The sequence below is a fragment of the Benincasa hispida genome, chromosome 9 (genome assembly GCF_009727055.1).
Source record: "Benincasa hispida cultivar B227 chromosome 9, ASM972705v1, whole genome shotgun sequence".
In the NCBI taxonomy this organism is placed as follows: domain Eukaryota; kingdom Viridiplantae; phylum Streptophyta; class Magnoliopsida; order Cucurbitales; family Cucurbitaceae; genus Benincasa; species Benincasa hispida.
In genome coordinates, this window is record NC_052357.1 from 32,784,546 (window position 1) to 32,811,628 (window position 27,083).

The 27,083-nt window shown below is 35.3% G+C and overlaps 1 protein-coding gene and 1 pseudogene across 2 annotated transcripts; both read left to right on the forward strand.

Moving 5' to 3' along the window:
• Positions 1-10,724: 10,724 nt before the first annotated feature.
• Positions 10,725-26,655, forward strand: LOC120086808. Of its 2 annotated transcripts, none has more exons than XM_039043599.1 (9): positions 10,725-10,900; positions 11,039-11,102; positions 11,214-11,441; positions 11,919-11,953; positions 12,192-12,366; positions 12,460-12,668; positions 13,425-13,550; positions 13,740-13,843; positions 26,252-26,655. In XM_039043599.1, exons 1-9 carry the CDS (start codon positions 10,855-10,857, stop codon positions 26,429-26,431), a joined length of 1,167 nt encoding a protein of 388 aa, XP_038899527.1. In that variant the 5' UTR covers positions 10,725-10,854; the 3' UTR covers positions 26,432-26,655. The 2 variants fall into 2 exon arrangements, with proteins under 2 accessions (XP_038899527.1, XP_038899526.1); XM_039043598.1 differs by having other exon boundaries at positions 10,726-10,900; positions 11,919-12,100.
• LOC120086809 lies at positions 13,850-22,886 on the forward strand (annotated as a pseudogene).
• Positions 26,656-27,083: the final 428 nt, after the last annotated feature.

A 27,083-nucleotide genomic window follows, 5' to 3' on the forward strand; every position in this document is an offset into this window, starting at 1 on the left:
ATTTCTCTCTAATGATTCTGTAGTTTTTTGCCAAATCCACCACTACATACATTATATAGTGTGTTATCTGGTCCACTCAAAATGTGGCTCTTGCATAAATATTTTACATATGTTTCTATACCTCAAGTGCAAGGAACTTTTCTTTGTTGGTTTCTCCTCCAAACATTGCAATAGTATGTTCTTTAAAAAATCTTGACAAAGTCAAAGATCTTGTCATCATTTGGAATCGTTGCTATTAAATTTCTCTATGATTTCTATAAAAAAAAAAATGGTGCAAGATATTGTATCGTTGATGATATTCATGTGAAAGTGATCATCAAATAATTGTGAACCAAAGTAAATAATTTTACCGAACAAGTTCTCAAGAAATATAACTTGAGATATTATTTATTATGTTTGAAACATAATGACAAGAGCACGTTATGTTTGGTATTAAAACATATCAATATAAGTCGATGAAAGAAATAACATAAATTGTGCAATACTCACGACTTAAATTACCATTGTTCATACATATAATTACAAAAATGCAAATTTAGTGGAAAACCTAAAATAAAATCGACTGCCACATATGCCAGAGGGTGAACTTATGCCAAATTTAGACCCACTACTACCACAATTTACAAAATAACATAAATTAACAAAAAAGAAAAAATCTATATATAGATACATTTCAACTTCCCGAACAAAGTAAATTAAGAAGAAAGAATCTATATGTTCCTTTTTCCTTTGAAGAATAGCCAAAAGAAAAATAACAGAACCCACTGAAATTGGGGGAAAAATCTAAAGCATTTGACAATACTGCAAATTTCAAGGAAATCATGAATAATATCACAAAAAATTTCACAAAAAATAAAAAATAAAAAATCATCCATATATATTTATATAAAATACTTAAATTCAAGCCCTAAATGGATTCCAATTAACTATATATAAATTAAATTATTTCTTTTTCCCCTTCTAATTTCTAAATTAAATTAAATCCAAGCTCAATCCAAATTTGAGAAAAATATTTCATCACTTACAACTCAAATTAGATTATCTCAACCCAAATATTAAATTCCAACTCCAAAATTCAACATATTACCCCAATTAACTTAACATAACTAAATTAAAATTACCTAAAATTTTGGATGTCACAGTACTAATGTATTTAGGTCATTGTTATATTTAATATAAAGAAAATCAATGATATATAATTGTATATCAATAATGATATGCGTGTGAGTTATGTATAATAGTTGAAGTGCATCATTCAAAATGTAATTTTAAATATAACATTGATATTCATGTTTATTTTCTTCGTAGGTTGATTTTCTTCAATTTTTTTTTCTCATACTATTTCACATATTTATTCTTCAATCTTTCATAAATATGCAAAAAGTTATTAACAAATCAAAGTGCATCTAATATTTATTTTTAAAAATAAAGTATATAAGTTATAAGCTAAATAAGTAGTATATCAATAATGTTATTGATATATACCAAAAATGGAATATCATACAGTACAATATACTTGCTATTCAATATATCAATAGTATCTATTGATATACTAATTTCTATCCATGTTTGTTTAAGAGCTATTTAGACTTTTCTCAAATTTTGCTATAACTGTAGAAGAGAAAACCTAGAACACAGTTGGAATTTCAGATTTTCTTTTACTTATACAAGCAAGTGCCCTTTTTTTATAAGTTGCACTAGAAGCTTCAAACCTTTTTTTTTTATTTTTTATTTAGTCCTATTTAAGTGGACTTTAAAAAAATATATATTTTTAGTTCCATTAAGTGGACAATTGTACAGGGGTAATTGGAAGGATTCTTTTGATATAGTGGGAGTTTTCGTCTTAAACTTCTCTATTTATTATATGTAAAGTTGAATCAGTGTAGCATGTCACACGTACTGCGCAACAGAGGTAATATTTTTGTTTTATTTGGTACATAAATCTACGAGATCTTAAAAATAAAAAAATAAAGAAAACTATTTATATAAAATAACAAAATTTTAATAAATGGATAAAAATTTATTACATATAGTTAATAAAATATACATGATATCACATAAATATTAATAAAATTATGCGGTTTATATACAAATAAATTTTAGTTAAGAAATAGGATGCTTGCAGTAATAGCAAAACTGTTTCATCTTTTTCGTTATGCTTTCACCGTTTCATCTTCAATGCACTTTCTCTTCGCTGTTTCAAGTGTATATCGCTTTGTTTTTCACTTCACCGTTTTGTCTTCCTTGCTTGTTTCCTCCTCCACCATTAGCTACTCCTCCCCCACGTTACACTTTCTCTTCGACGATATTGTAATTCTCATTTCCTAAGGATTATCTAGCTACTATCGCTAACCACTTTCGTGAGGAAATTTGCATTCTTATTAGTTAAATGTTACAGAATAGTATTGATTAAGCTAAAAGATCTTTAAATATGAGTTTTGAGCTAAAAAGAGAACTTGAGAGAGGGTAAGTCCACAAATGGAGAAAAAATATTTTGTATATTTTTCTTCTTAATCGATTTACACATAGGCTTGCAGCTTTAGATAGAGTAAAATATAGATGTAATCCTAACTTATACACAAATAAAATCTGCAATTAAATCCTAACCGGTTGACTACCTAAAAATATATAACAAAAATACGTTACATATAATAGAACCTAATACTCCCCCCTCAACATGGACGATGAAGATTGAGAATGGTCATCTTGGACAAATGCAAATTCAAGAGCTTCGTAGGAAGAGCTTTGGTGTCAGCAAGTTGATGTTGGGAGCGGATTGACAACAGTTTGATATCACCATCATTTATCTTGTCACATACAAAATGACAATCGAACTCAATATGTTTTGTATGCTCGTGAAAGATTGGATTAGAAGCAACGTGAATAGCTGCTTGATTCTCACATAACATGAGAGCCAATTAACTTGTAAAACCTTTAGCAATTGTTGGACCCACACAAATTCACTAACATAGTACCAAGAGCACGATATTCGGCCTCAACAGAAGATCTTGAAACTGTAGTATATTTCAGTTGGAAATGGCAGACCCTCAGAACGACGAACAGCAAACGGTCAAGGCACAGCGGTCAAGTAAAGAACAAAAACCTAAAAAACAGAAACTTGTTATAGGCTGAGTCGCGGAACTCGCTCTCTTTAAGACGTTTTGTGGCTCTGCCCAAGTGTGCAAGCAGGTCTGAAAAATGCCATGTCGTCCCTAGGATAAAACAACTAAAGAAACCGAAAATGCACCGGCAAAAACTAAAATGGAAGAGTTATGAGAGAAAAACTGGAATGGAGTGAATGAAAAGAGGTGTTTTTGAATTGCTGAAGGCCATGCCTTTTATAGGCCTTCAGCGTGGAACGGTAGGGAGCGAAATAGGCGATGAACCTCAGAACATGCATGGACGAATCGCTTGCGCGGACGAAGCAGACTTGCACGAATAGGGAGGACCTTTTCTTTTGTTTTTTTTCATTTAAATAATAAAAAATAAATAAAAATAAAAATATTTGTATTAAAATTAATAATCACACAAACATTGGTCTATCTCCTCACTCCCTCCAAAACATGGGTACCCCTTAGGCCCAAATCCAAAACTCAAGATTGAAGTACATAGGCTTCAAAATCCAAATTTTCCAATGTGGGATTCTCCAACCAAAGGTTGGTTCCCTCTTGTTTTTTAAAGTTAAATGTTCACCCAACAATTTCTTAGTACGCCAAAAAACTAATGAATTACCCAAAAAGATACAAAATCCCGATATGGATTATTGAGAATCTGGACAAGAGAACCCCAATCAACATCAACGAAGGCCCTCAATATAAAAGAAGAACTGGTAGAAAAAATTGAACCTTGCTCTGGAGAAGACTTCAAATAACGTAAGAGATGATATGCAGCATCCAAGTAAGATTGTTGAAGCTGTAAAATAAAATGACTAAGTTTGTGCACAGCAAAAGTAATATCTGGATGAGAGATTGTCAAATATAACAATCGTCCTATGAGATGTCGATATAGAAGAGATTCTGATAACATGTCATCTTCAAAAGAATTCAACTTACAATTTGGATCCATAGAAGAAGAAGTAGATTTTGAGCCTAAAAAGCCAGTATCTTTCAATAATTATAAGTAGAGATGTCCACGGGGTGGGGTGGGGCGGGGACGGGCTTCCCCCGCTCCCATTCCATTCTCCATCGCCGCAAATTTTTCCGCGGAACGGAGGAGGGATTCACCGGAGGGAAAAATTCCCTGGCTTTATTTTTTCTCTAACATTTTTTTAATTTCAATTAAATATTTTTTTTTACAATTCTTTAAATATTTTCAATGGAATTTTCATTTAAATGAAATGTTATCAATTTTATTAATTAAAACAATAATACACATGCAATTTTAAAATATAATTAAAATGCTAAATTCTCATAATTTCTAAAAATTAAAATTCAATATTTATAGCATCCTATCTTAAATATTACAACATCTAAAGAATTAAATTAATAAAAAACTTAAACTTAAATAATTAAAACATTCATAATTATCTTAATAAAGTTTACAATATTAATATTAATATATATATATATATATATATATTAATAATTATAATTTATATACAAAGTCGAGGGGGAGAGGTGGGGTCGGGGTCAGAGCTGGAGACGGAGAATATATTCCCCGTCCCCGACCCCGAATTGTAAATGGGGAAAAAAATTCCCCACTCTCTCCTCCATTCCTCGTGTATTCGAGAATTCTCTGCCCTGTTTGGGGCAGGTCCCCGCGGGGCACCAACCTAGCGGATTTTTTGGAGATCTCTAATTGTAAGGCATAATGGCATTGGGAAATAAATGTTGGGAATGACCTAAACACGCAATTAGTAAATGTTGTTAACATATTCTATTTATCAATAAAAATGTTATTGAGTTTTTTATTTACCAAATTACTATTGATATTGCATCCTTCTATGAAAATCCAACAAACGAATTCATGTCTATAACATGAATACTTTAACTTTATGTGGTGACATAAAAATGGATCAAGTTTTAGCATGTAGCCAAAATGGTCTATAAGTATACACATGAGATTGGGTATGTCATTGTAGTGACACTATTGGATGCGGCCTATTTTGTATACTGATACAAATGATGTAATCCAAAAATCATTTATGTAGAGACATGTGAGTTGGGGCATCATGTGCAATAAGTTTGCATAAGACCGGACCTCGAATAGTCACTTTTATTTATAACAATCGTTTACTGTTAAAACTGACTATCTCAAACTCAATGACCTAGGGTAACTCGATCTTAATCCTGAGCTAATTATGAACTCCTGTTTATTTGAGATTATCCTTTGATCTGCATAGGTGAGAGTAGTCGAACAACACTGCTCAATAAGCCTCCCATTTTGGGGATAAAACCAGATAGATAGATGGGGACATAGCTTTGCAATATGGAATTCACTCCTACCCGATTTAGGGTTAGCAGATGAGTTGTTCTCTTAAGCGCTGATGCCTTGTCTTGAACAATAGGGCCCCGCCCTCTCATGGAAGAGAGGGTTATGATTTATAAGTTGGACTATAAATCAATTGTTTAATGGAGGATCAGTGGGAGCTTAAGGAGTAAGTTGTATTTACAGGGGCAAAACGGTAATCTTTGACCCAACTGTTAATATGAACGGCCTGTGAAGGATTGACTTACCGATTATGGTTAAAATGAACAGAAATATATATACAATGAGAAGAATGTAATGATCGAGTTTTAGTGGAATGTCTTGGTAGTTAATGAATAGTGTGATTAATTCGGTTAAAATAGTTTAACCAATTAATTACAAGTCATTGGAGCTCATGATCTGTAGATCCATAAGTCCCTCTACTAGCTCGTAATATGGATTAATAAATTGAGTAATTTTGATAAGATTTGAAATTAGGATTTAGAATTTGAAATGTTCAAATTCAATTAGGATTTCTATTTATTGTATTCGGTATAATTAAAATGTTTAATTTTATTGAAATTAAACGAAATTGGAGAAACGGTTAATGTTTAAAATATGATTTAAATATTAATTGTATAATATTAATTTCATTAATGATAGAATTGTTTATTATTTAATTTAATATTAGATATTAAATTAACAAAATTAATTAAAAGGTTTAATTAATTAGTTTTATTTAAAAATTAATTAATTGAATTAATTTTTATAAAACTATAAATGAAATTAAATAAGTTTAATTTAAAAAATGATTTTGGAAATCATTTTTGAAAAAACATTTTGAAAATAAAAAATTCAAAGTGAAGATTTCCAAAAGTTGGAAATTTCCACTATGATATAAACCACCTTATTCACTCAATTCCATTTTCTCTATGAAGTAGGAGCTAACTTTCATATAAGTCATGAATTTGCATGATGAAAGCTCTATAAATTGAAGTGTTGAGCTAAATAATTGATTCATGCTTACAAGACTTCCTTGAAGAACTCTATATAGAAATCTATTATCCTCCAAACCCTCTTCATATCTTATATTCACCCAGCTCAATTTAGTGTTTACACTACACAACCCTTGCAAGAGAATAGTGGAGAAGATCTTCATGGTTGTCTACTTGAAGATTGAAGCTCTTTCACGTGGAACTCAGCTGGTATTGAAGAGGATTCTTCAAAGCTATTGTGTTCAATAAACCCTCTTTTGTAATTGTTATTTTAAACTCAAATTATGTATAATTAGAGTGCTTATTGATTCTGTTTTTCTCTGCCGCATGTTAATATACTCTAACAATAAATATGCCTTTAACAAACTGAGCAATCTCTAATTCGAAAAAGTATTTTAAAGATACAAGATCCTTTAATTTGAAATTATCATGCAAGAGGCCTTTTAAAGCAGAAATGTAATCAACATTCAGACCTGTAATAATGATATCATCCGCATATACCAATAAGGCAATAAACGAATCACCGAATCACCACTGCCTTTAGTAAAAAGAGAATAATCAGGCTCAGATTGAGAAAAACCATGAAACAATAAAATCTTGGAAAATTTGGAAAACCACTATCGTGAAGCTTGCTTAAGACTATATATAGACTTATGCAGTCTACATACAAGTCTTTCACCTTCAACTGTAGATTTAGGAGACATGTGATATCTAAGAGGAAGATCCATATATACTTCTTCAAATAGATCCCCATTTAAAAAGGCGTTATTGACGTCAAGTTGAATAAGCAGCCAATTACATATAGCGACAACTAAAAACAAAAACTTGATAGTGACAAGTTTAGCAACGAAAGTAAATTTCAAAGAAATCTAAATCTTCCTATTGAGTGTAATCTTTGGCATTCAAACGAGCTTTATAACGTTCAACTGAATCATCAAACTTGAATTTAATTCTATGAACCCATTTACTGCCAATAGTATGCTTACCATGAGGTAAAGAAGTAATAGACAAGTCTTATTTTCTTTCCTGGAAAATAATTTAGTATGAATAGCTTCTTGCCAGTGATCCCATTAAACAATTTGATGATATGACTGAGGCTCAAAATGAGAGGACAATATAGGATCGGTATGGCAACCCTAAAGGGGGTGAACAGGGTTTAATTGAACTAATTAATTTTTTTTTCCTAATGTGGACCCAATTAAACAAATTAACAATTTTTTTTAGAGTTGTCCTACCTCCTCTTGACAGGTTATATCTTCTCCATTTGTCCAGTTTATTCTGAAATTTATCGATAACCGGCTGCCAAAACTCCATTTTTTTTTTGGGTATCCACCCAAGGGAAGACCAAGGTATAGAAAAGGAAGGTGCAACGTTTTACAAGGCTATCGTCTGTAGCTTATCTTCTTCTATATTGATTCCACAAATAGCCGATTTTTTCCAATTTAGATGTGGTATTAATTCAGGAGACTAAGAAAGAAGAAGTGGATTCTTTAATTATATCAATATGGAGGTCAAAAGATATTAACTTGTCATTTGTGGATTCTTGTAAAAAAATCTGGAGGATTAGGAACCATGTGGGATGAAAGTAACGTAGGGTGGGTGGAAACTCTAAAAGGAGATTATTCCTTATCCATGAAATTCTTGACCCCAACAAAAACTATTGCTGGATTTGTAATATTTATGGTCCATGTGACTATAAAGAGAGAAAATGCTTATGGCTAAATCTTCAATCTATACAAAGTTACTATTTGGTCCACAGTGCATTGGTGGAGACTTCAACTTTACAAGATGGACTCATGAGCGCTTTTCGGTTGGATGGTCTACAAAAGATATGAAGAAATTTAGTAAGTTTAAACAATAAATTCATACAAATAAATTTAATTTAAAATAGCCAAATAATTGAAACTCACACTTTTAAGCACCCAATTTGAATTTAATAAAAAAAAATTGGTATGAGATATGTAAAGATCAATTCAACCAACCTAAATAAACATTAAGCAATTAATTTAAGGAACAAATATTGCACATAATTTCATGCAATAAAATATAACAATAAATCAATTGCAAAATTAAAATAAAAGAGAAATAGAGAAATTAACACTAGAAATTTTATAGTGATTCAGCACAATTGGCCTACGTCCACTTCCCAAGCTCCTCTTAAGTACTTCACTAGAAGTCTTCGACTCTTTCCACAGCTTAGAGTCGAACTACTACAACATTCTTTTTCCGAGTGCAAGAATAAACTCGATCTTTTCTACAGTTGAGGATCAAATCGTTACAACGACTATTTTTCCAGGATCAAGAGCAACCCTTACAAAATGTTGGTAGAAATAAAGAGTATACTTGACAAACTCTTTACGAGAGTGAATTTACAAATTTTAGCTTACAACAAATTCTTACAATACATAAGATATCTCTCTAAAAAATTAGATGAAAAGAAGAAAATTGAGTCATGGAGAGAATAATGATGGTGACTTGAAGTTATGGAAGATTAAAAAATAATGTGAAATTGTTGTAGGAATTTTGGAGAATAATGAGAGTTTAAATAGAGAGAAAAGCAGGTAAAAACCAAATTGAATTTGGGCCCTTAGACCTTGTTAAAGTTAAATCAAAGGTTGAGATTGAAAAATTTTAAAGTAATATAATAATAATAATAATAATAATTTTTAAGAAAAATCAACCTCACCAACGGTCACCTGCTGCAAAAGATAAATCTGTTTTTTACCCCTCCAATTTTTACCGTTACCTCACATGCACACGCACACATAATAATTTTTTTTAAAAAAATCATTTTCATTTTAAATTCTTTTTGTTTTTAATTTAAATTAAAATCAAGCAAACATCAAAATTCATTTTTTTTTCTTCTTCTTCTTTTTAATCCAACTAAAGCACACTTAGTGTCACTCTTCCATTCATCCACATGTCACCTTCTAATTGAGTCTAATTTGATTAATTTTGCCACCACATCTTTGACATGAATATTTTTCTGTTAAACTTAATTTTATCTTCTTCGTTTCAGCTCCGATTTCAGTTATTCAAATTGCTTTTGATCCATAAATTCGAGTTCTACGTAATGGACTCATCCAAACACTAAGATTGTTAGTAAATAAAATCAGGTTTATTAGTAATTAAAATTAATTAATATAAGATTAAAGGTAATAAAGCCAACAAATCACTCTCTCCTTTTTATGATGACATGACACAAGAAAAATGAAATCAAAAGAGGTTTATGATATGAAGTATAAATAAGAATCACACTCAACACACATATAATTTAAATTAACTTGAAAACAATGAATATTTCAATAACAACCTATTTTAATTTTTCTTATTACATCTCCCCTTTTGGAATCAATCAAAAAAGAAAATAAAAATAATATAACGACATGAATGTTTATTCTAAAATCATAAACACATAAAAATAATATAATGAGTTAAAAAATATCTTTACCATTAATCTTGGATGGAAACTATTAGTATTTTGTGTCGAAAATATCCCTAAACTTTTAGAAGTTTCAAAAATACCTTTAAACTTTTAAAAAAGTTAAAAATATCCTTATTGTTATATGAACAGAAATTGTTAATACTGTTTTACTTCTCTATTTTCTATCTGTTTTTCTCCAATTTCTTCAATAACCTTTTACTCCCCTTTTTTATTAATTCTTTGACATTTGTTTATCTAAAATAAATAAATAAATGCAACTTCACACTTCAATTATATATATGAACTATAATAAAAAAAATAATAATAAAGGAAGCACCAAAGGACTTATGGACTTAAATATCTTAATAGATTTGTACGGGTTAGTAGTTGAATTCTATCCAAAACTAAGAGCAAGCATAATTTTTCAACTCTTTTTGAAACTTTAAGGATATTTTGAAATTTTTAAAAATTTAGAGGTATTTTTTACATAAAATATAAAGTTCATAGATTTTTTTTTCTTTTTTTTTTTTTTATAATTTAATAAATATAAAAATTAAACAATAAAATGTCACTATTGGGAGTATAATTTACATATTTTAGTGGTGGTGGTAGGCGGCACGCAGGATCTAAAGATTTCCCTCCCCATCAGTGTTATATTACAAAACTTATTTACAAAGCATATAATGATTATTTAGGTAAATATAATTTTAAATATTTATATCCATCCTTATTTTATGGGGTAAAACCGTTAGAAAATATTTTAAGTAAATTTATGAAAATATCAATCTAGATTTATAAATTTAAAGTTTAGATGCACATCAACATTGAACAAGTGTTATGTAAATTTGACGGATATTTGATCCTTGATTATAGGTATTCTATATTAGGCAGTCCTTTTCAGAATTACACTTGGTGAACAACAATGAAAGCTGCAACTGTAAACGAAGCACGTCAAAAATGTTAGCGCACTAGAAAACGCACTCTCATTTTTCTTCTCTATCCTCCCACAGCCTAAGCTTCCGCGCAACCATGGGCGGCGATACAGTTCCTCTTTCTACTCCTTCCATCCTTCACGGTAATCTCTGTTCGTATTTTCGATTTTCTGTTCTTTTGATCGAAGAAGTTGGGGACTAGTTTCCATGTTTCTTCTGCAAGTTTAATTTCTTTCCGAAGTAGTTTTGCGGTACGATTTTACTTTATATCTCAATTGCAGATGGGGATTCTTTTCTGGAGCATGATCAGTCGCAAATTTCTACTCAACTGCCCACTCTGCTCAGGTATACGGTTTGTTTGCTCTGTTTCAGATTCTCTGGATCATTCATTTTCCTGTTGAAACCCTATGAGTTTTATGGCTTTGTTTATTTTCGGTCTTGTTCTTGATGAAAAAGGGGTAACAATAACCTGAGCATGCAAACTGAGGATGATCAAATGGATGTGGAAAATGGATGTATCATCGGAGAATTTGATGAGATTGAGTCTGAATACTCTTCGGCTGCTTTAAATGTGGATATCTGTCGTCGGCGGATAAATAGGGTACATAGAGAGATCATCGAGAGCTATGATCAATTACGGAATCGTAGTGAGAACTTCAACCAGGCTAAGCAAAAAATTTTGAGGTATCTCTATTAATTTTCAGCTCAAATATATCTTGATATGTTCAAATTAGTAATCGTTTTATTTTGTTTCGGGGGATTGACTGTTGAGGAATGTCCTAAAAGTTGTGAGAACCTTCTAAAAAAGAAAACAAACAGGTTTTGTACTCTTACCATTATTGTTTTTGTGCATTCAAATTACATGAAAACGAAAAAATTGTGAAGCATAAAGCTGGAAAATGTTGAAGCTATGTGAAAGCTATAAAGAGAGCTTCCCTAATGGTCCTTTCCTGTACTTGTGTTAGGATAAAGGTCTAAACATCTCTTGAAGGAGAAAGGAGTTTATTATCCTTAGTAATCCTGAAATTGTGGTGTAAACGCCTTGTTTGAGTTGAGGACGAAGTTATTGAAGTTGATGATAGTTAATGCGTACTATACTTACAATTTTCAAGACTGCTGCTATACTTTGCTGATATTGACATGCTAGCCTTTATTTGGCAGTTATTCTCCTGGAGCATGGATTGAGCAGGTAGGTGGTATGAAACTATCTGACTACGATATCCCACAAACAACATCACTTATATTGATTGGTCCAAAAGGATCCGGTAAAAGTAGTCTTATAAATAGGATCTCCAAGGTGTTTGAGGAGGACCATTTTACCCCAGAAAGGGCACAAGTATCGTGTATTTCTCTAAATTCATTTGAGGTGTTCTCTGTATATGAAAATAGTACTTAGTATTTGAACTTAAAATTTGTAATATCTTTTGGATGTAGGTAATTCATCTGGTGAAGATGGAACCTTTTTCCTTCAAGAATATATGATCCTCAGGAAGTCGAAATCTTTTTGTTTATATGACACACGCGGTCTGTCTGATGATCCATCCGATAACATTGAAATATTGAAACAATGGATGACCAAGGGTGTTCGCCATGGGGAGCTTGTCACCAGGTTGAAGTTTTAACATTGAAACCCTTTTCTTCTGCTGTCAGTTTTAAATTCAATCCTCATTAAATTCATTCATTTCTGTAAATAACTTCCCAGGAAATCTGATGCTTCAAGTTTAATAAATAGAATGAGGTGTAAAGCTCGCCAAAGCTTCCCTCGTTCTAGGGTGATCAGAATGATCAATTTTGTCATATTTGTCGTTGATGGGCTTTCAGTTCTTCAATCAATAGATGGTGATGATAAACAGAAGGATTATGGCAAAGTGATAACGACTGCATTCAATTGCCCTTATTTATCATATGGAGGTGAAATTATCTCACTCATAATAAGTTATTATATCATGTTGACAAGAGTAGCTGGATGTTATCCTAAAAAGAGATTCATGTTTCTAAGAATAACTTGTCATTATTTTATCATAAAATAAAACAGTATGTTTACCGTTTGGTTTTTGATGTCGTGTTAAATTATGATGATTACTTTATCTGAATATAGAAAATATCTGGAGAATATATTCATGTTAAGTACTTATTTTTATCAACATGAGCCTATCTTGATCTCAAAAAATTTTGGGAAATTCTATTGTATTTGCTTATTGTGAAACTGGTCGGTGGTCAATGTTGTCAAACAAATTTTTCTAGGCATGGGGTGAAGTACTGAAGTTTAACCGTTAGTGAAAATTACTATATTACTCTAAATATACCTCCTTATGCATGTGTTTAGTTTGCGCCACACTGATTATCAAGGAGTATGATGTTTTTTTTTTGGGTGATTACTGTTATATAGTCACTTAACTTCCATATGTCCAACTTGGCTTAACATACAAGTTATGAGAATTTGTGTTTGGGAAGCTGTTGTGGCCTATCAATATGTATACATCTGTACTGCATGTTTGAAAGGCAAGAACCAGATGATTTTTGTTGTGTAAAATTTGGTATCTTTCACACATTTCACGGTGGTTGCATGTTGTATGTCTTATCTTTTTCTTTTTCCCCCTTCATTCTGTCTTTTTCTTTTCCTGTTGCCATGCTAGTGAGAAAGGATAATTATTCTCCTTCTGACAGATGATAAACCAGTTGTTGTTTTAACTCATGGAGATCTACTTTCCTTTACGGACCGTGTTCGTGTACGTGGTCATTTAGGAAATTTATTAGGGATTCCGCCGACAAAACAAATATTTGACATCCCAGGTATCATAATATTGTGTCCATTATCCTCGTGAAATTTAATTAATATATTTATTCATTCGTTTCATTATTATCCCACTTCCTTTTTCTTTTGAAAACTTCTTTTGGTATCGATGGAATGGAACTGGAATCCTTTCTCTAATCTTTTCTTTATCAATAATAACAAATAACGGTATTCCATTGTGCTAGCAGATCGGTATGATCCAGTCACGGAGTTGACAATAATTGATATTTTACATTACTGTCTAGAGCATGCCGATAAAAACCTTCCTCCTAAGGGCTGGACGGTGATCAAGGTTTCTTTCTTCCTCTCGTGAGATTTACGCATATGCTTTTACTCATTTTAGTTCTCTTGTTATGGATTTGGATATATGCTATCTTCTTAGACCTTTTTTTTTTGGTCAAATTGGTTTTATTGAATTGGAAATATTCCTTGTCCGAGGATGAGCAAAAGGCCAAACATCACAGGCACTAGAAGGACGGCCATTCTCATGCAGTTGTTGGAAGACAATGAGTGTTTCTTCATTCTTGAAGAAAAGTTGTTTTCGGTACAGTTGAAGAGGGAGGGAGGAATAAGTGGTCTTTCTTGCTGGAGCTGGGTTTTTGTGTGTTTGAGAGAGTGTCTTTTACTGGTGTACACTTTGGTCAAGCACAGACAGGGCAGTTGTCCTTTGCAATTATTCAACCTAACTGTTCTTGAAATCTCAGTCATTTTTGCTCTGTTTCTGTGGAACCTTTTAGAAGTCAACAGTCTTCATTCCTATAGGCCCACGTGGTAATGGGAGAAACCAGATGAGTCTTGAGGAAAGAGAGTTGAATTCTTCTTTCAACACCCTTCTCGCCTTCCTAAGGACAATATTTTCTTTCTCGGCGCCTGGACATGAAATTTTTGAGGGTTTGGAATCACATTTTGGAACTGCCGTCTTTAAAAGCATTTAGTGACAATATGATAGTTGTTATATGGTGGTACATGGGAAGTTGGGGCCTTTCTAAGTTTTGGAAGAGGTTGTTTCTGACTTGCTGAGTTGGAAAACCCTTGCTGGTTGTTTAACGCCTTCCACCTCATTTTGTACATTAATATTATACAATTTTTCCACCCTGGATGTTTCTCTTCACACTTAAATTTTGAACAGCCACCCGCACTCAAATTTTAGGCTCATTTTTGTTCTTGAGCCTTGGAAAGATTTTCAAGATTTATCTTACTAGGTTCCTGCATAGAGGTCTTTTTTTTTTTTTTTTTTTTTTTTTTTTCACCATCTTATATATTTGGTTTCAGTTATGATTTCACTTTGCTATTGAACTTCTGTAATGTTATTTCTCTAATTATTTTGGATAGTTCACTTGCTAGACCCTTGTTTATTTTCCCGCATGTGCCTATGAATAATGGAACCTATTTAGAATAGGTTAGGTTAGAAGTTTTACTTTCTGTGTTGTCCTTTCGCTTCATTTCTCCTTGACAGAATCATCTGCTAGGTATTTGGTCTAAGCAACATAAAATCTTGCCCACATGTTAAACATCATTGGGATTAATTTTCTTTTTCCTCCTCTCCTATCCAAAGTTTCAGATGTCTCTTATTTAGTTCATTTTGAAAAAATAAAATGGTTCTAACATAGACAATGTCACAAATATGTATGATAAGTGAGCAACACAAAAACAAATAAAAATATAAAGACATAGGGATTGGTAGCTAGGAGGCTGTGTGCCCGGTGAAAAGAAACTTAACTATATAAAGAGTTTAGCAATTACAATGAAAATTAATTATCTGATAGACTCCCTCTTCAATGACTTGCGTATAGCTTTTTCTTCAGTTTTAACTTAAGATCCCCCTAAGTTTGAGCTCCCCTACTTCCACAATAACGCTTTTTCAAGCTTTGTATGAGATCCTTTCAATACAACACACTTAGGCTTCTCCCTAAGTGAGATTTCCTCATCTTTAATGTACTTAGGCTCCTCTAAATACAAATCAAAAGAAAACTCCTCTCGAGTTCTACAATGGTGTAAGGACACTAGGTCCCCTTGTGATATTATTCATACTTAACTGAAAAGATACACACCAATCGGCCAAATTCGAGAGCATCGGACCTCTCCTAAGTCACTGTCCAATACCAGGGACATACAATAGTACAACATACATACCAAGGGCACAACCCCACAAAATATATATAAAGACCCAACTAACATAATAGATACAAAATAGACAAGCCCAAAGCATCAGCTAAACACAAACAGCCTACTTAGTTGCTAGGCCCACTGTCATCAAACCGCTTCTTTCATCTAACATACATATTCACGATTGGGGGTCTGACAATATCCAATCCTTTCGAATCCACCTTGTCCTCAAGGTGAAATTCCAAAAATAGGCACTGCATATGGGTAATAGACTTCTAGATGGCATCACAATCCGATTGCCCCTGCCATGAAATTAAACCCTCCCATTCAAATTCGACTTACGAACTGCTAACACCTCCGCTGGCTGAACCATCCATTTGAAAGTATCAAAAACTCGGGGTGGAAAACGTTGGATAAGCACGTTGTCCCCAACAACCCTCTTGAGCTGGGAGACATGGAAAATGGGATGAATGGCCGCGTCAGCCGACAAGTCCAAGCGATAAGCAACGACCTCAATATGTTGCAAAACCTTACAAGGACCAAAGAACATGGGGGCCAATTTCTCATAGCATTTCAAGCTAAGAATAATTGGCAGTAAGGGCGCAACTTGAGGAAAACATAATTGTCCACGTCAAACTCAAGCTCTTGACGGTTCAAGTCTGCAAACTATTTCTTTCGTTATTGTGCGAGCGACAATTGGGGCTTTTAAGGCCGTCAGCACCCGATCTCTCTCCATAAGTCGTTGTTCCAATGTCCCATTGATCGTATCATAGTTTCCAAAACCCAACATAGGTGGTGGCTCTCGGCTGAACACAATTGTAAATGGATTCGTCTGAATGGAAGCATGAAAATTAGTGTTGAACCAAAATTCAACCTAGGGAACGAGCTCCCACCAAGACTTGGGTTTCTCCTCACTGAAACAACGTAAGTAGGTTTCTAGGCACATATTCACGATTTCCGTCTATCCATCCGTTTGAGGATGGTAAGCGGTACTCTGCTTGAGTTAAGTACCCCACAATAGAAACAATCCCGTACAGAAATGGCTAATAAAAATTTTATCTCAGTCGGACACGATAGATTTGGGAAACCCATGATGACGGACCACTTTATAAACGCAACAACAATAATTTTTGCAGAAAAAGGATGGGAGACCGTGATGAAATGTGCATACTCACTTAAGTGATCCACAACTACTAGAATGGCGTCGAATCCCTCGGATTTCAGTAATCCTTCCACAAAATCTATCGAAATATCTTCCCAAACACGCTCGGGAATAGGTAACGATTGTAGGAGACCCGACAGAGGTAAAGCTTGAGTTTTATTTCATTGATAAATGGTGCATTCTGCCACATACTTCCAGATATCCGATTTCATACCTTCGCAAAATTGTTCCCTGGTCGCCCGCTTATACGTGTGGAAAAATTTGGAATGACCCTCGAGGGCCGAACCATGAAACATGTGCATTCTAGTGGGGAGCAGAGAAGAGGATTTGGATAACACCAAATGATTTTTATAAAATAGATTACCTTGTTGCAAGGAATAACGAGGCACATTGTCGGCATCCCCTATGAGTCGTCGAACCAAACCGTTTAACTTGGTATTCAAGTACCTCTTGTTGGACAATCGAAACATCGATGGGAGAGGGGACCGAAATAGCATTTAGGTGAACCACTGGTGGCACACGCGAGAGAGCATCACAACTTTGTTTTGCAGGCTTGACATGCATTGAATATCGAAATCTAGCCAAGGAGTTTAGTGAGATCCACCTTCGGTGTCCTGTAGGCACCTCTCACTGCTCTAGAAAATGTTTCGAAGCCTGTAGGTTGGTATGTATCGAAAAATGGTGTCCTAGCAAATAATGTCACCACTTCCAAATGCCCAGCACCATCGCCATCAATTCCTGTTTGTGGATTTGGCTCGAGCTCGCTTGAACAACACCTAACTAAAAAAAGCAATGGGTTGTTGATTTTGCAAGAGGATGGTCCCCACCTTGATACCCAAAGCGTCTGTCTTAATAACAAAAGGAATCGAGAAATCCAATAGAGCGAGCACTGGTAGTGTCATCATAGCATTTTTCAATCATTCGAAAGCAATTGAAGCATCCGAGTTACACCCAAAAGCATTCTTCTTTATTAGAGGATGCGGTGGAGCGAAAATCTTCCCATAATCTTCGACAAACCGATGTTAGTATCCCATCAACCCCAAAACCCCCCGAAGTTCTTTCATAGTGGTCAGAATGGGCCATTCCATCACTGCTCTTATCTTCTCACCATTTGCCTTCATCCATTAACCGAGACCCAATGGCCCAAATACTGAATCCTTTCTCAACGAAACTGGCATTTTTTTATAGTTGGCATAGTATGCTTCCATAGGATGTTGAACACCACGATCAAATGAGCCAAATGTGTGTGCAAATCAGGAATATAAACTAGAATATCATTAAAAACACACACACACACAAGCAAATATTTTTGAAGTAGAGGACAAAAACTTGGTTCACGGAATCACGATTGACTGAAACGTGGCGAGGGCATTTCTGAGGCCAAATGGCATCACCAAGAACTCATAGTGACCCTTATGGGTTTGAAAAGTCGTTTTGGAAACATCTTCCTCGTAGACCCATATTTGGTGGTAAGTGGATTTCAAATCGAGTTTAGAGAAAAATTTCGCGCCTTGCAACTCGTCTAGTAATTCTTCGATCATCGGTATCAGAAACTTGTCGAGAACGGTAGCTTTGTTCAAAGCAAGGTAATCCACACAAAACCTCTTGCTCCCGTCCTTCTTTACCAAAATGATCGAATTGGCATAGGGGCTCACACTTGATCAGATTATTCCTGCCTGTAACATTTCATCCACGAGTCATTCAATCTCTTCCTTCTGGGTGTAAGGGTATTTAAACAGTCTCACATTTACTGGTTCATGGCCTTCTTTGAGGGTTATCCGATGATCGACTGCCCACGCTGGGGTAATCCTTCTGGCATGTAAACACGTCCTCGTATTCCGTCTATAGCTGGCCGAGATGAGGGTACCTCGTGTCTGTTATAAATTCTGAGCTCTGGATCTCAAGCTTTTTGAACTCAACTAAGAACCCTTGGTCCTCCTTCCCACGTCTTCGACAACATCTCTAGAGATATTTCCATGCGAGCTAACACGGGTCTCCCTGGAACACGACCTTCGATGAACCTATAGTGAACGACATGCTAAGAGCTTTTCAGTCAACTGTCATGGCTCCTTGTTTCATCAGCCACTGCATTTCAAGCACCAAATCCAAATTACCCAACTCAATCCGGAGGAAGTCCTCCTGAATCACCATCTTCGATAGACTCACTACCACCAATTTACAGATCTCCTTTTCCTTCACACGGCTTCTCTGGAACCCATGACCACGACGTAACTCGTGGTTTCCGTTAAAGGTAATTACAACCGCTCTACCAACTTTTGGGAGATGAAGTCGTGAGTGGCTCCACAGTCTATCATGATCAATATGTCCTACTCAACTATGAAACCCTTAAATTTCATGGTCCCCGACGTGGTAACCCCATCACCGAGTTCAGTGATCACTCTGCGAAAGGCATGACTTCCCCTTTTTCCGCCGATAACTCAAGCATCTCATTGTTTCCGATTATCATGCTTTCAGCCATTTCGTTTGAGAAGACTAACAAATGGAGCTCCTTGTTCTTGTAACGGTGACCTGGACTATATTTTTCGTCACAATGGTAGCAAAGGCTTTATCCCTCTTTGCTTGCATTTCCAAGTCGGTCTAACGTCTGTATGGGTTTTCTTTTCAATTTGACGGCAATCTTTCAGGGATTGTAATCATACGCGTCAACAGGCCATTCGTACTTTTTCCCATCGGTTTCACATCAATTTTGGGCTCACTTCTCGATTCAACTTTCAAATCTCCTGCTGGGCCTCCCACTTGGGCCTATTTAGTCTCTGTCAAACTGTTGTCCTCTACGAGTTGGGTTACACTCATCATTTGCTCTAGCCCAATCGGACAAAAATAAGCCATCTCAGCCCTAACCATCAGGTTCAACCCATTTACAAACGTTCACTCCAAGACTTCGTCGGCGAGATGAGGCAACGATGTCGAAAGCTCCTTGAATTTCTGTCTATACTCGGCCACCGTTCCTAGCTACTTTATTCTTAAAAATCTTGCACACACGTTACCGTCTCTACCCGGCCGGAAACGATAAAACATTCTTTTCCTCGAATCTTCCCAAGTTTTGAACTTTCTACGATTTTTTGCCCAATGGTACCACTGCAGTGCTTGGCCTTCAAAACTTACCACTGCTACGATAAGCTTTTCTGTTTCGGATGAACGGTGGAGTTGAAAATATCTTTCCGCTCTGAGAAACCACCTGTCCGGGTCTTCGCCATTGAACACCGACATTTCCACCTTCTTAAACTTGTTTCTATCACCATCCCCATTCGCGAACTTGTTCCGAAAAGGCTCCCCTTTCTCCACCAACCCGTCTGTTTGGAAGTTGCTACTGCCCCGCACACGAAACTTCCTTTTTCCAACGGCTACTTCCATTAGCTCCATGTTTCTTTTCCCTTTTTCCGTTTTCCCTAACAGCTCCAAAGAGCTTCAGAGTTTTCTAGACTTCATTTCTTGCGAAACTGTTTTCATCCCTTTTTCCATCGCTGGAAGTTTCTATAGTTCTTTCCTTATTTGTCTTATCTCCACTTACGTTGTTGTTAACCAATCCTCTATTTGTTTTTGCATCATCTTCGACCACCTTCCTAGGATGTAAAAGTGCTATGATACCACTTGTAAGGACACTAGGACCCCATGTGATATTATACATATTTAACTAAAAAGATACACACCAACCGACTGAATTCGAGAGTGTCAGACCTCTCTTAAGCCACTATTTAATATCAGGGACATACAATAGCACAACATATATACCAAGGGCACAACCCCACAAAATATATATAAAGACCCAACAAACCTAACCAATACAAAATATACAACCCCAAAACATCAACTAAACACAAATGACCTAATTAGTTGCTAGGCCCACTGTCATCAAACCACTTCTTTTGTCTAACACACATATTCACGATTGGGGGCCTAACAAATGGCTGTCGAAAACTAGATCTCAACAAAGAGATACAAAGATTTTAACAACAATACATGAAGGCTAAGGCTTATTAGACAAATCCTAAGCTCAAAATAGTCAATGTCCACCTTTTTTTAATAAGGAGGCTAACCTTAAAAATGAAAACACTATCATATAATATGGTGGCTAGCTTTGAGAAGATATTCAAGGAAAGAATAAAATATCTCTATAAGAAAATAAACAACCGGTCATAAAATCCGTAGAATCTCCCTAACAGATAAGGAAAAAATGTTATGTAAAATTTGCTGCCCATCACGTAACAATGTTCTTGATCTTGACAATGTCTTGGACATGCAGGACTTGTTGCTCTAAGTTTTATTTGTAATAAAAATCAGCCAACTACATTTTAAATATCAAGATATCCATGTGTATCAAACAATTCAATATTTTTGTTATAATTCTATAGTTAGGGTTTTCCATTCTTGTAAATATTTTGTGATATTTTCCTTTTCTATACTTTGTACACTTGTATATATTCATATCTTTGGTGAATGAATAGAGTATTCTGATTCTTTCTCAAACCTAAGAGTTTTACATGGTATCAGAGCTCTCTAAACAAACTTAGGGTTTTGTGAACCTTGGGGTTTGAGAATTTAGAATTCGTTTGTGATATGTTTAGGGTTTTGTGGAGAGGTGAGTTTACACTTTTGCTCACAGTTGTCGTCTTTGGTTTGTTCGCCGTCGTTAGCCGACGTTACGGGAAAAAAGGCTATTTTTTCGACACCGCCCAGTCCGTTGAGGAGCCCAGCCGCCGATTTACAAAATCCCAAAGTTCGGATACCATCTGACCAGTGTAAAGGCTCACGCCCCACTTGTTCCTCTTTTCCGTCCGTCCACACGCCGGCACGTGTAGGCGCGTGCGCCATTGATTTTGGTTCGTCTTCTATGGGTTTCCTCAGTTTTGTTGACTCTTCTTGGTGGTGTGTTTGTTTGGAATATATAGATATACTCACTGCTTGTAAAGACATCTCTTCGCTAAATTAGGGTTTGATTCTCTACTGTCCGGTGCCTAGTTTTTGAGGTAATGGCTGATAAGAAACTAATAGTCATGACTGAGATTGTTTCTATGGTGTCAAAAGTAACTGAACACAAGTTGAATGGATCCAACTACTATTCATAGAGATCAAATGTTCACCACTTTATTAGGAGCATGGAGATGGATGATCACATCACAGAAGAGCCACCGATTGATGCTAATAAGAAGATTTGGTGGTGGGACGATTCAAGAATGCTTCTACAAATCAAGAATTCTATTGACCGAGAAATTGTTGAACTAGTAAATCACTGGGAATCAGTCAAGGAACTAATGGAATATTTGGATTTCCTTTATTCAGAGAAAGAGAACATTAATAGAGTGTTTGATGTTTGTAAGACTTTATATCAACCTGATCAAGGAGAAAAATCTCTTACAAGCTACTTTATGGAGGTTAAAAATACATGTGCAGAATTCAATGCCTTGATGCCAATCAGCACGAATCCAAAAGTTCTAATGGCTCAACGTGAAAAGTTGTTTATCATGAGCTTTTTAGTAGGTCTTGCACCTAAATATGAAAAGATCGAGTATTTTCAAGCTCAAATATTTCATCGTTGGAAGAAGCTTACACTCAAATACTTCGTACTGAAAAGACACAGGTAGTTACGTCATCTGATTCTAGTAGTGCTTTGATTGGGCACACAAATGATTATAGAGGTAATAAGGGGTTGAATCAAATAGTTCCAAAGGTCATCCCAATAGCCAAAGATCAAATCCAGGAGGTGTTATTTGCTATTATTGTCATAAACGTGGCCATACGAAGCGTGAATGCAGAAGATTGCTGAATAAGGGTCAGAGGATGCCACCACCCTCTGCACATGTCGCCTCTACTCCTGATAATCTTGACAAGTCAATTACGATTTCTACAGAGGAGTTTGCTAAATTTCAGCAGTATCAAGAGTCATTGAGGGCATCATCTTCTACTTCCATTACGACATCGTAGAGATAGGTAACATTTCTAAATCCCTTATTTCCTCCACGTCAAAATGGGTCATTGACTCTGGCGCTACAGACCATATGACAGGTAACCCCAGTTTATTCTCTAACCTTTGTACATCTACCTCTTCACCTAATGTTACTATAGCTNTCTGGCGCTACAGACCATATGACAGGTAACCCCAGTTTATTCTCTAACCTTTGTACATCTACCTCTTCACCTAATGTTACTATAGCTGATGGAACCTCCACTCCTATTTTAGGATCAGGAACCGTCCATCTTACTAAATCAATTTCTTTGTCATCAGTTTTAAATTTACCACATTTTTCGTTTAATTTGATTTTAGTCAGTAAACTCACTTGTGATCTTCATTGTTATGTCTCCTTTTTTCCTAGTTATTTCTTATTTCAGGATCTTACGATGAAATAGACTATTGGTAAAGGGCGTGAATTTGGAGGTCTTTACATCTTTGAACCACAAACACCTACGACCATCACATGCTCAAATGTGTCGTCTCCCTTTGAAGAGCATTGTCGTTTTAGTCATCCGTCTATCTCTGTGTTGAAGAGTCTTCGTCCACCACTTCAACATTTGTCTTCTTGAGATTGTGAGTCATGTCAGTTTGCTAAATTTTATCGTTTGAGTTTGTATCCTCGAGTCAATAAACGAGCTAGTGCTCTTTTTGAATTAGTCCATTATGATGTTTGGGGTCCATGTCCTGTTGAGTCCAAAGGAGGGTTTAGGTATTTTGTTACATTTGTCGATGACTATTCTCGTGTTACATGGTTATATTTAATGAAAAGTCGTTCTAAGTTACTTTCTCATTTTCGTAACTTCCATGTTGAAATTCAAACTCAGTTTAGTGGTGCTCTTAAAATCCTACGGAGTGATAATGCTAAGAAATATTTCTCTCATACACTCAAGTCTTGTTTAGATGCCCATGGAATTCTTGTCAATCTTCTTGTGTCGATACTCCATCTCAAAATGAGGTTGTAGAATGAAAGAATCGTCATCTCCTTGAGACAGCCAGAGCTTTGATGTTTCAGATGCGTGTTCCAAAATCCTTTTGGGCTGATGCTGTTTCCACAACTTGTTTCTTAATAAATCGCATGCCACCTTCCATTCTTAAGGGTGAGATACCTTTTCGTACTTTATGCCCCAAGCAACATTTGTTTCCCATTCCGCCCAAAATATTTGGTTGTACCTGCTTTGTTCGAGATGTTCGGCCTCAGCATACCAAGCTGGATCCAAAGTCCTTAAAATATATTTTCCTTGGTTATTCCCATGTCCAAAAGGGGTATCGGTGTTATCGTCCTAGTCCCATGTCCAAAAGGGGTATCGGTGTTATTGTCCTAGTCTAAATAAATACTTTGTCTCTCCTAATATCATGTTTTTTGAACATACCCCATTTTTTTCATCACCGTCTTTCTCATCGAATAAAAGTCAGGGGGAGCATAAGGAATCAGAGGATGATTTCCTTGTCTACACAGTTATTTCTCCTTCCGATCCTCTTCCGGATTCATCTCTACTTGTGGCTACCTTTACTCTTTCACCCATCGTTAAAGTCTATACTCGACGACAACCTCCTTCAGTTCCATGCCCTGTACCAGAGTATTCTTCGTCATTGGATCCAGAAACGAGTGATGATCTTCCTATTGCTCCTTATAAAGGTAAACGTACATGTGCTCATCCTATTTCCTCTTTTGTTTCATATAACCATTCGTCGCCTTTCACATGTTCATTGCATCCTTAGAGTCTGTATCCATTCTAAAATTGTTCATGAGGCTTTGTCTCATCCTGGTTGGTGTGCTACAATGGTGGAGAAGATGACTGCCTTAGATGATAATTGTACTTGGGATTTAGTTTCTCTCCCTGTAGGAAAGAAGGCTATCGGTTGTAAATGGGTGTTTGCAGTTAAAGTCAATCCTGATGGTTCTGTTGCTCGGTTAAAAGCGCGCCTTGTAGCAAAAGGCTACGCACAAACTTATGGCGTTGACCATGTTGATACTTTTTCTCCTGTAGCAAAAATAGCGTCTGTGAGGTTGGTTTATTTCATTAGCTTCAATCAATCATTGGCCTTTACATCAACTTGATATTAAAAATGCATTTCTTTGTGGTGATCTTCAAGAAGAGGTGTATATGGAGCAACCATCAGGGTTTGTTGCTCAGGGGGAGAATGGAACGGTGTGTCACCTTCGTAAATCCTTGTATGGATTAAAGCAGAGCCCACGAGCTTGGTTTGGAAAATTTAGTCATGTGATTAAAAGCTTTGGAATGTGGAAGAGCACGTCAGATCATTTGATTTTTTTTAAGAGATCTGAGGGTGGTGTCATCTTGTTAGTCATATATGTGGATGATATTGTGATTACTGGTGATGATGCTTTAGGTATCCAGTCTCTAAAGACCTTTCTTCACAGTCAATTCCATACAAAAGATTTGGGTATGTTGAAATACTTCTTTGGAATTGAGGTAATAAGAAGCAAGAAAGGAATTCTATTATCACAGAGAAAATATGTACTTGACTTGTTGACTGAAACAGGAAAGCTAGGGGCTAAGCCATGTAGTACCCCAATGATGCCCAACTTACAACTCACAAAAGATGGAGAATTGCTAAAAGATCCTGAAAGATATAGGAGGTTAGTGGAAAAACTTAATTACCTTATAGTGACTCGACTCGACGTAACCTATTCAGTAAGTATTGTGAGTTGGTACATGTCATGCCCTACAGTTGATCATTAGGCTGCATTGGAACAGATTCTTTGTTATCTGAAGGTTGCTCCCAGGCGTGGTTTATTATATAAGGTTTATGGTCATACTAATATTGAATGTTTCTCAGATGCCGATTGGGCAGGATCTAAAGAAGACAGAAGATCAACTTCAGGGTATTGTGTTTTTGTTGGTGGCAATTTGATTTCTTGGAAGAGTAAGAAACAAAATGTGGTGTCACTTCAAGTGCGGAATCATAACTTAGAGCAATGACACAATTTGTGTGTGAATTGATTTGAATATATGAACTTCTTGTTGAGTTGGGATTTGAAATCACCATCCCGACAAAGTTGTGGTGTGATAATCAAGCAGCACTTCATATTGCATCTAATCTAGTACTTCATGAAAAGACTAAACATATTGAAGTTGATTGCCATTTTGTACGTGAGAAAATTCAACAAGGGTTGGTATCTATAGGATATATGAAGACTGGAGAACAATTAGGAGATATTTTCAGGAAAGCATTGGATGGAAAATGTATAGATTATCTATGTAACAAGTTGGGCAAGATTAAGATATATGTTCCAACTTGAAGGGGTGTTATAATTCTATAGTTAGGGTTTTTCATTCTTGTAAATATTTTGTGATATTTTTCTTTTCTATGCTTTGTACACTTGTATATATTCATATCTTTGGTGAATGAATAGAGTATTCTGATTTTTTTTCAAACCTAAGAGTGTTACAACTTCACCAAGGGACCACTAATCAAAATCGATTTTTAACTTGCAGGATCATATGTTCTCCATATCAGCAGCAAATATCAACTTTCTAGCCATTATGGTGATTGCTATCATCTCAGCTTATATGTATCAGGTGTACGTTGTTCATCGTCGTCCCGAGCAACAGGAGCCGAAGAACGTATTGGAGATAGTTTGGCATGAGATTCGGCATTTGTGGCTCGAGGAGTAAAGAAGGGACAGTGTCTTGGACTTCAGAATCTTCTTTTGTTAGTGTGTACAGAGTTTGCTGAAATAACGTGGCACCGACTACTAAACAATCGGTGGGTAAATGATATTGTTTACAGATTGTACAGTGTGGGACAATGCTGAAATACTAACCGTTTCAATTAGACATTTCTGTCCATATTGTGATGATTCTGTGGATGCTATTAGACAATTCACTCTCTCCTCATATATGAGTTAGAATTTTTGCAGTACCACAAAACACATCCGAAGCAAAATTTTTAGGTCCACTCACTCTCATTGACGCCCGCTTTGTTTGGGAGGATTAAAATCATTTTTGTTATACTTCAAATTACTACAAAATATTTGTCAATAATTCCAACTCAATTTTGGTGCTGAAGACATGTCAAGCTATGTTTGGGAGTGTAACGCTAAGGTAGAGAAGGGACAAGTGAATGAACTAAGAAATGAACAAAGACCATACTGAATGAGGAGAATCTAGTAGATATGAACGTACGATTAAGGTAAAAGAATTAATAATTATTATCTATACCAATAAAATGCAGCTTCTTTGGTTATGTAGTTCAAGGCAAATAATAATAATGTTGTGAAGTTGCAGGAGAATATTAAAGGCATTAGATTCGAATCATGACCTAGAA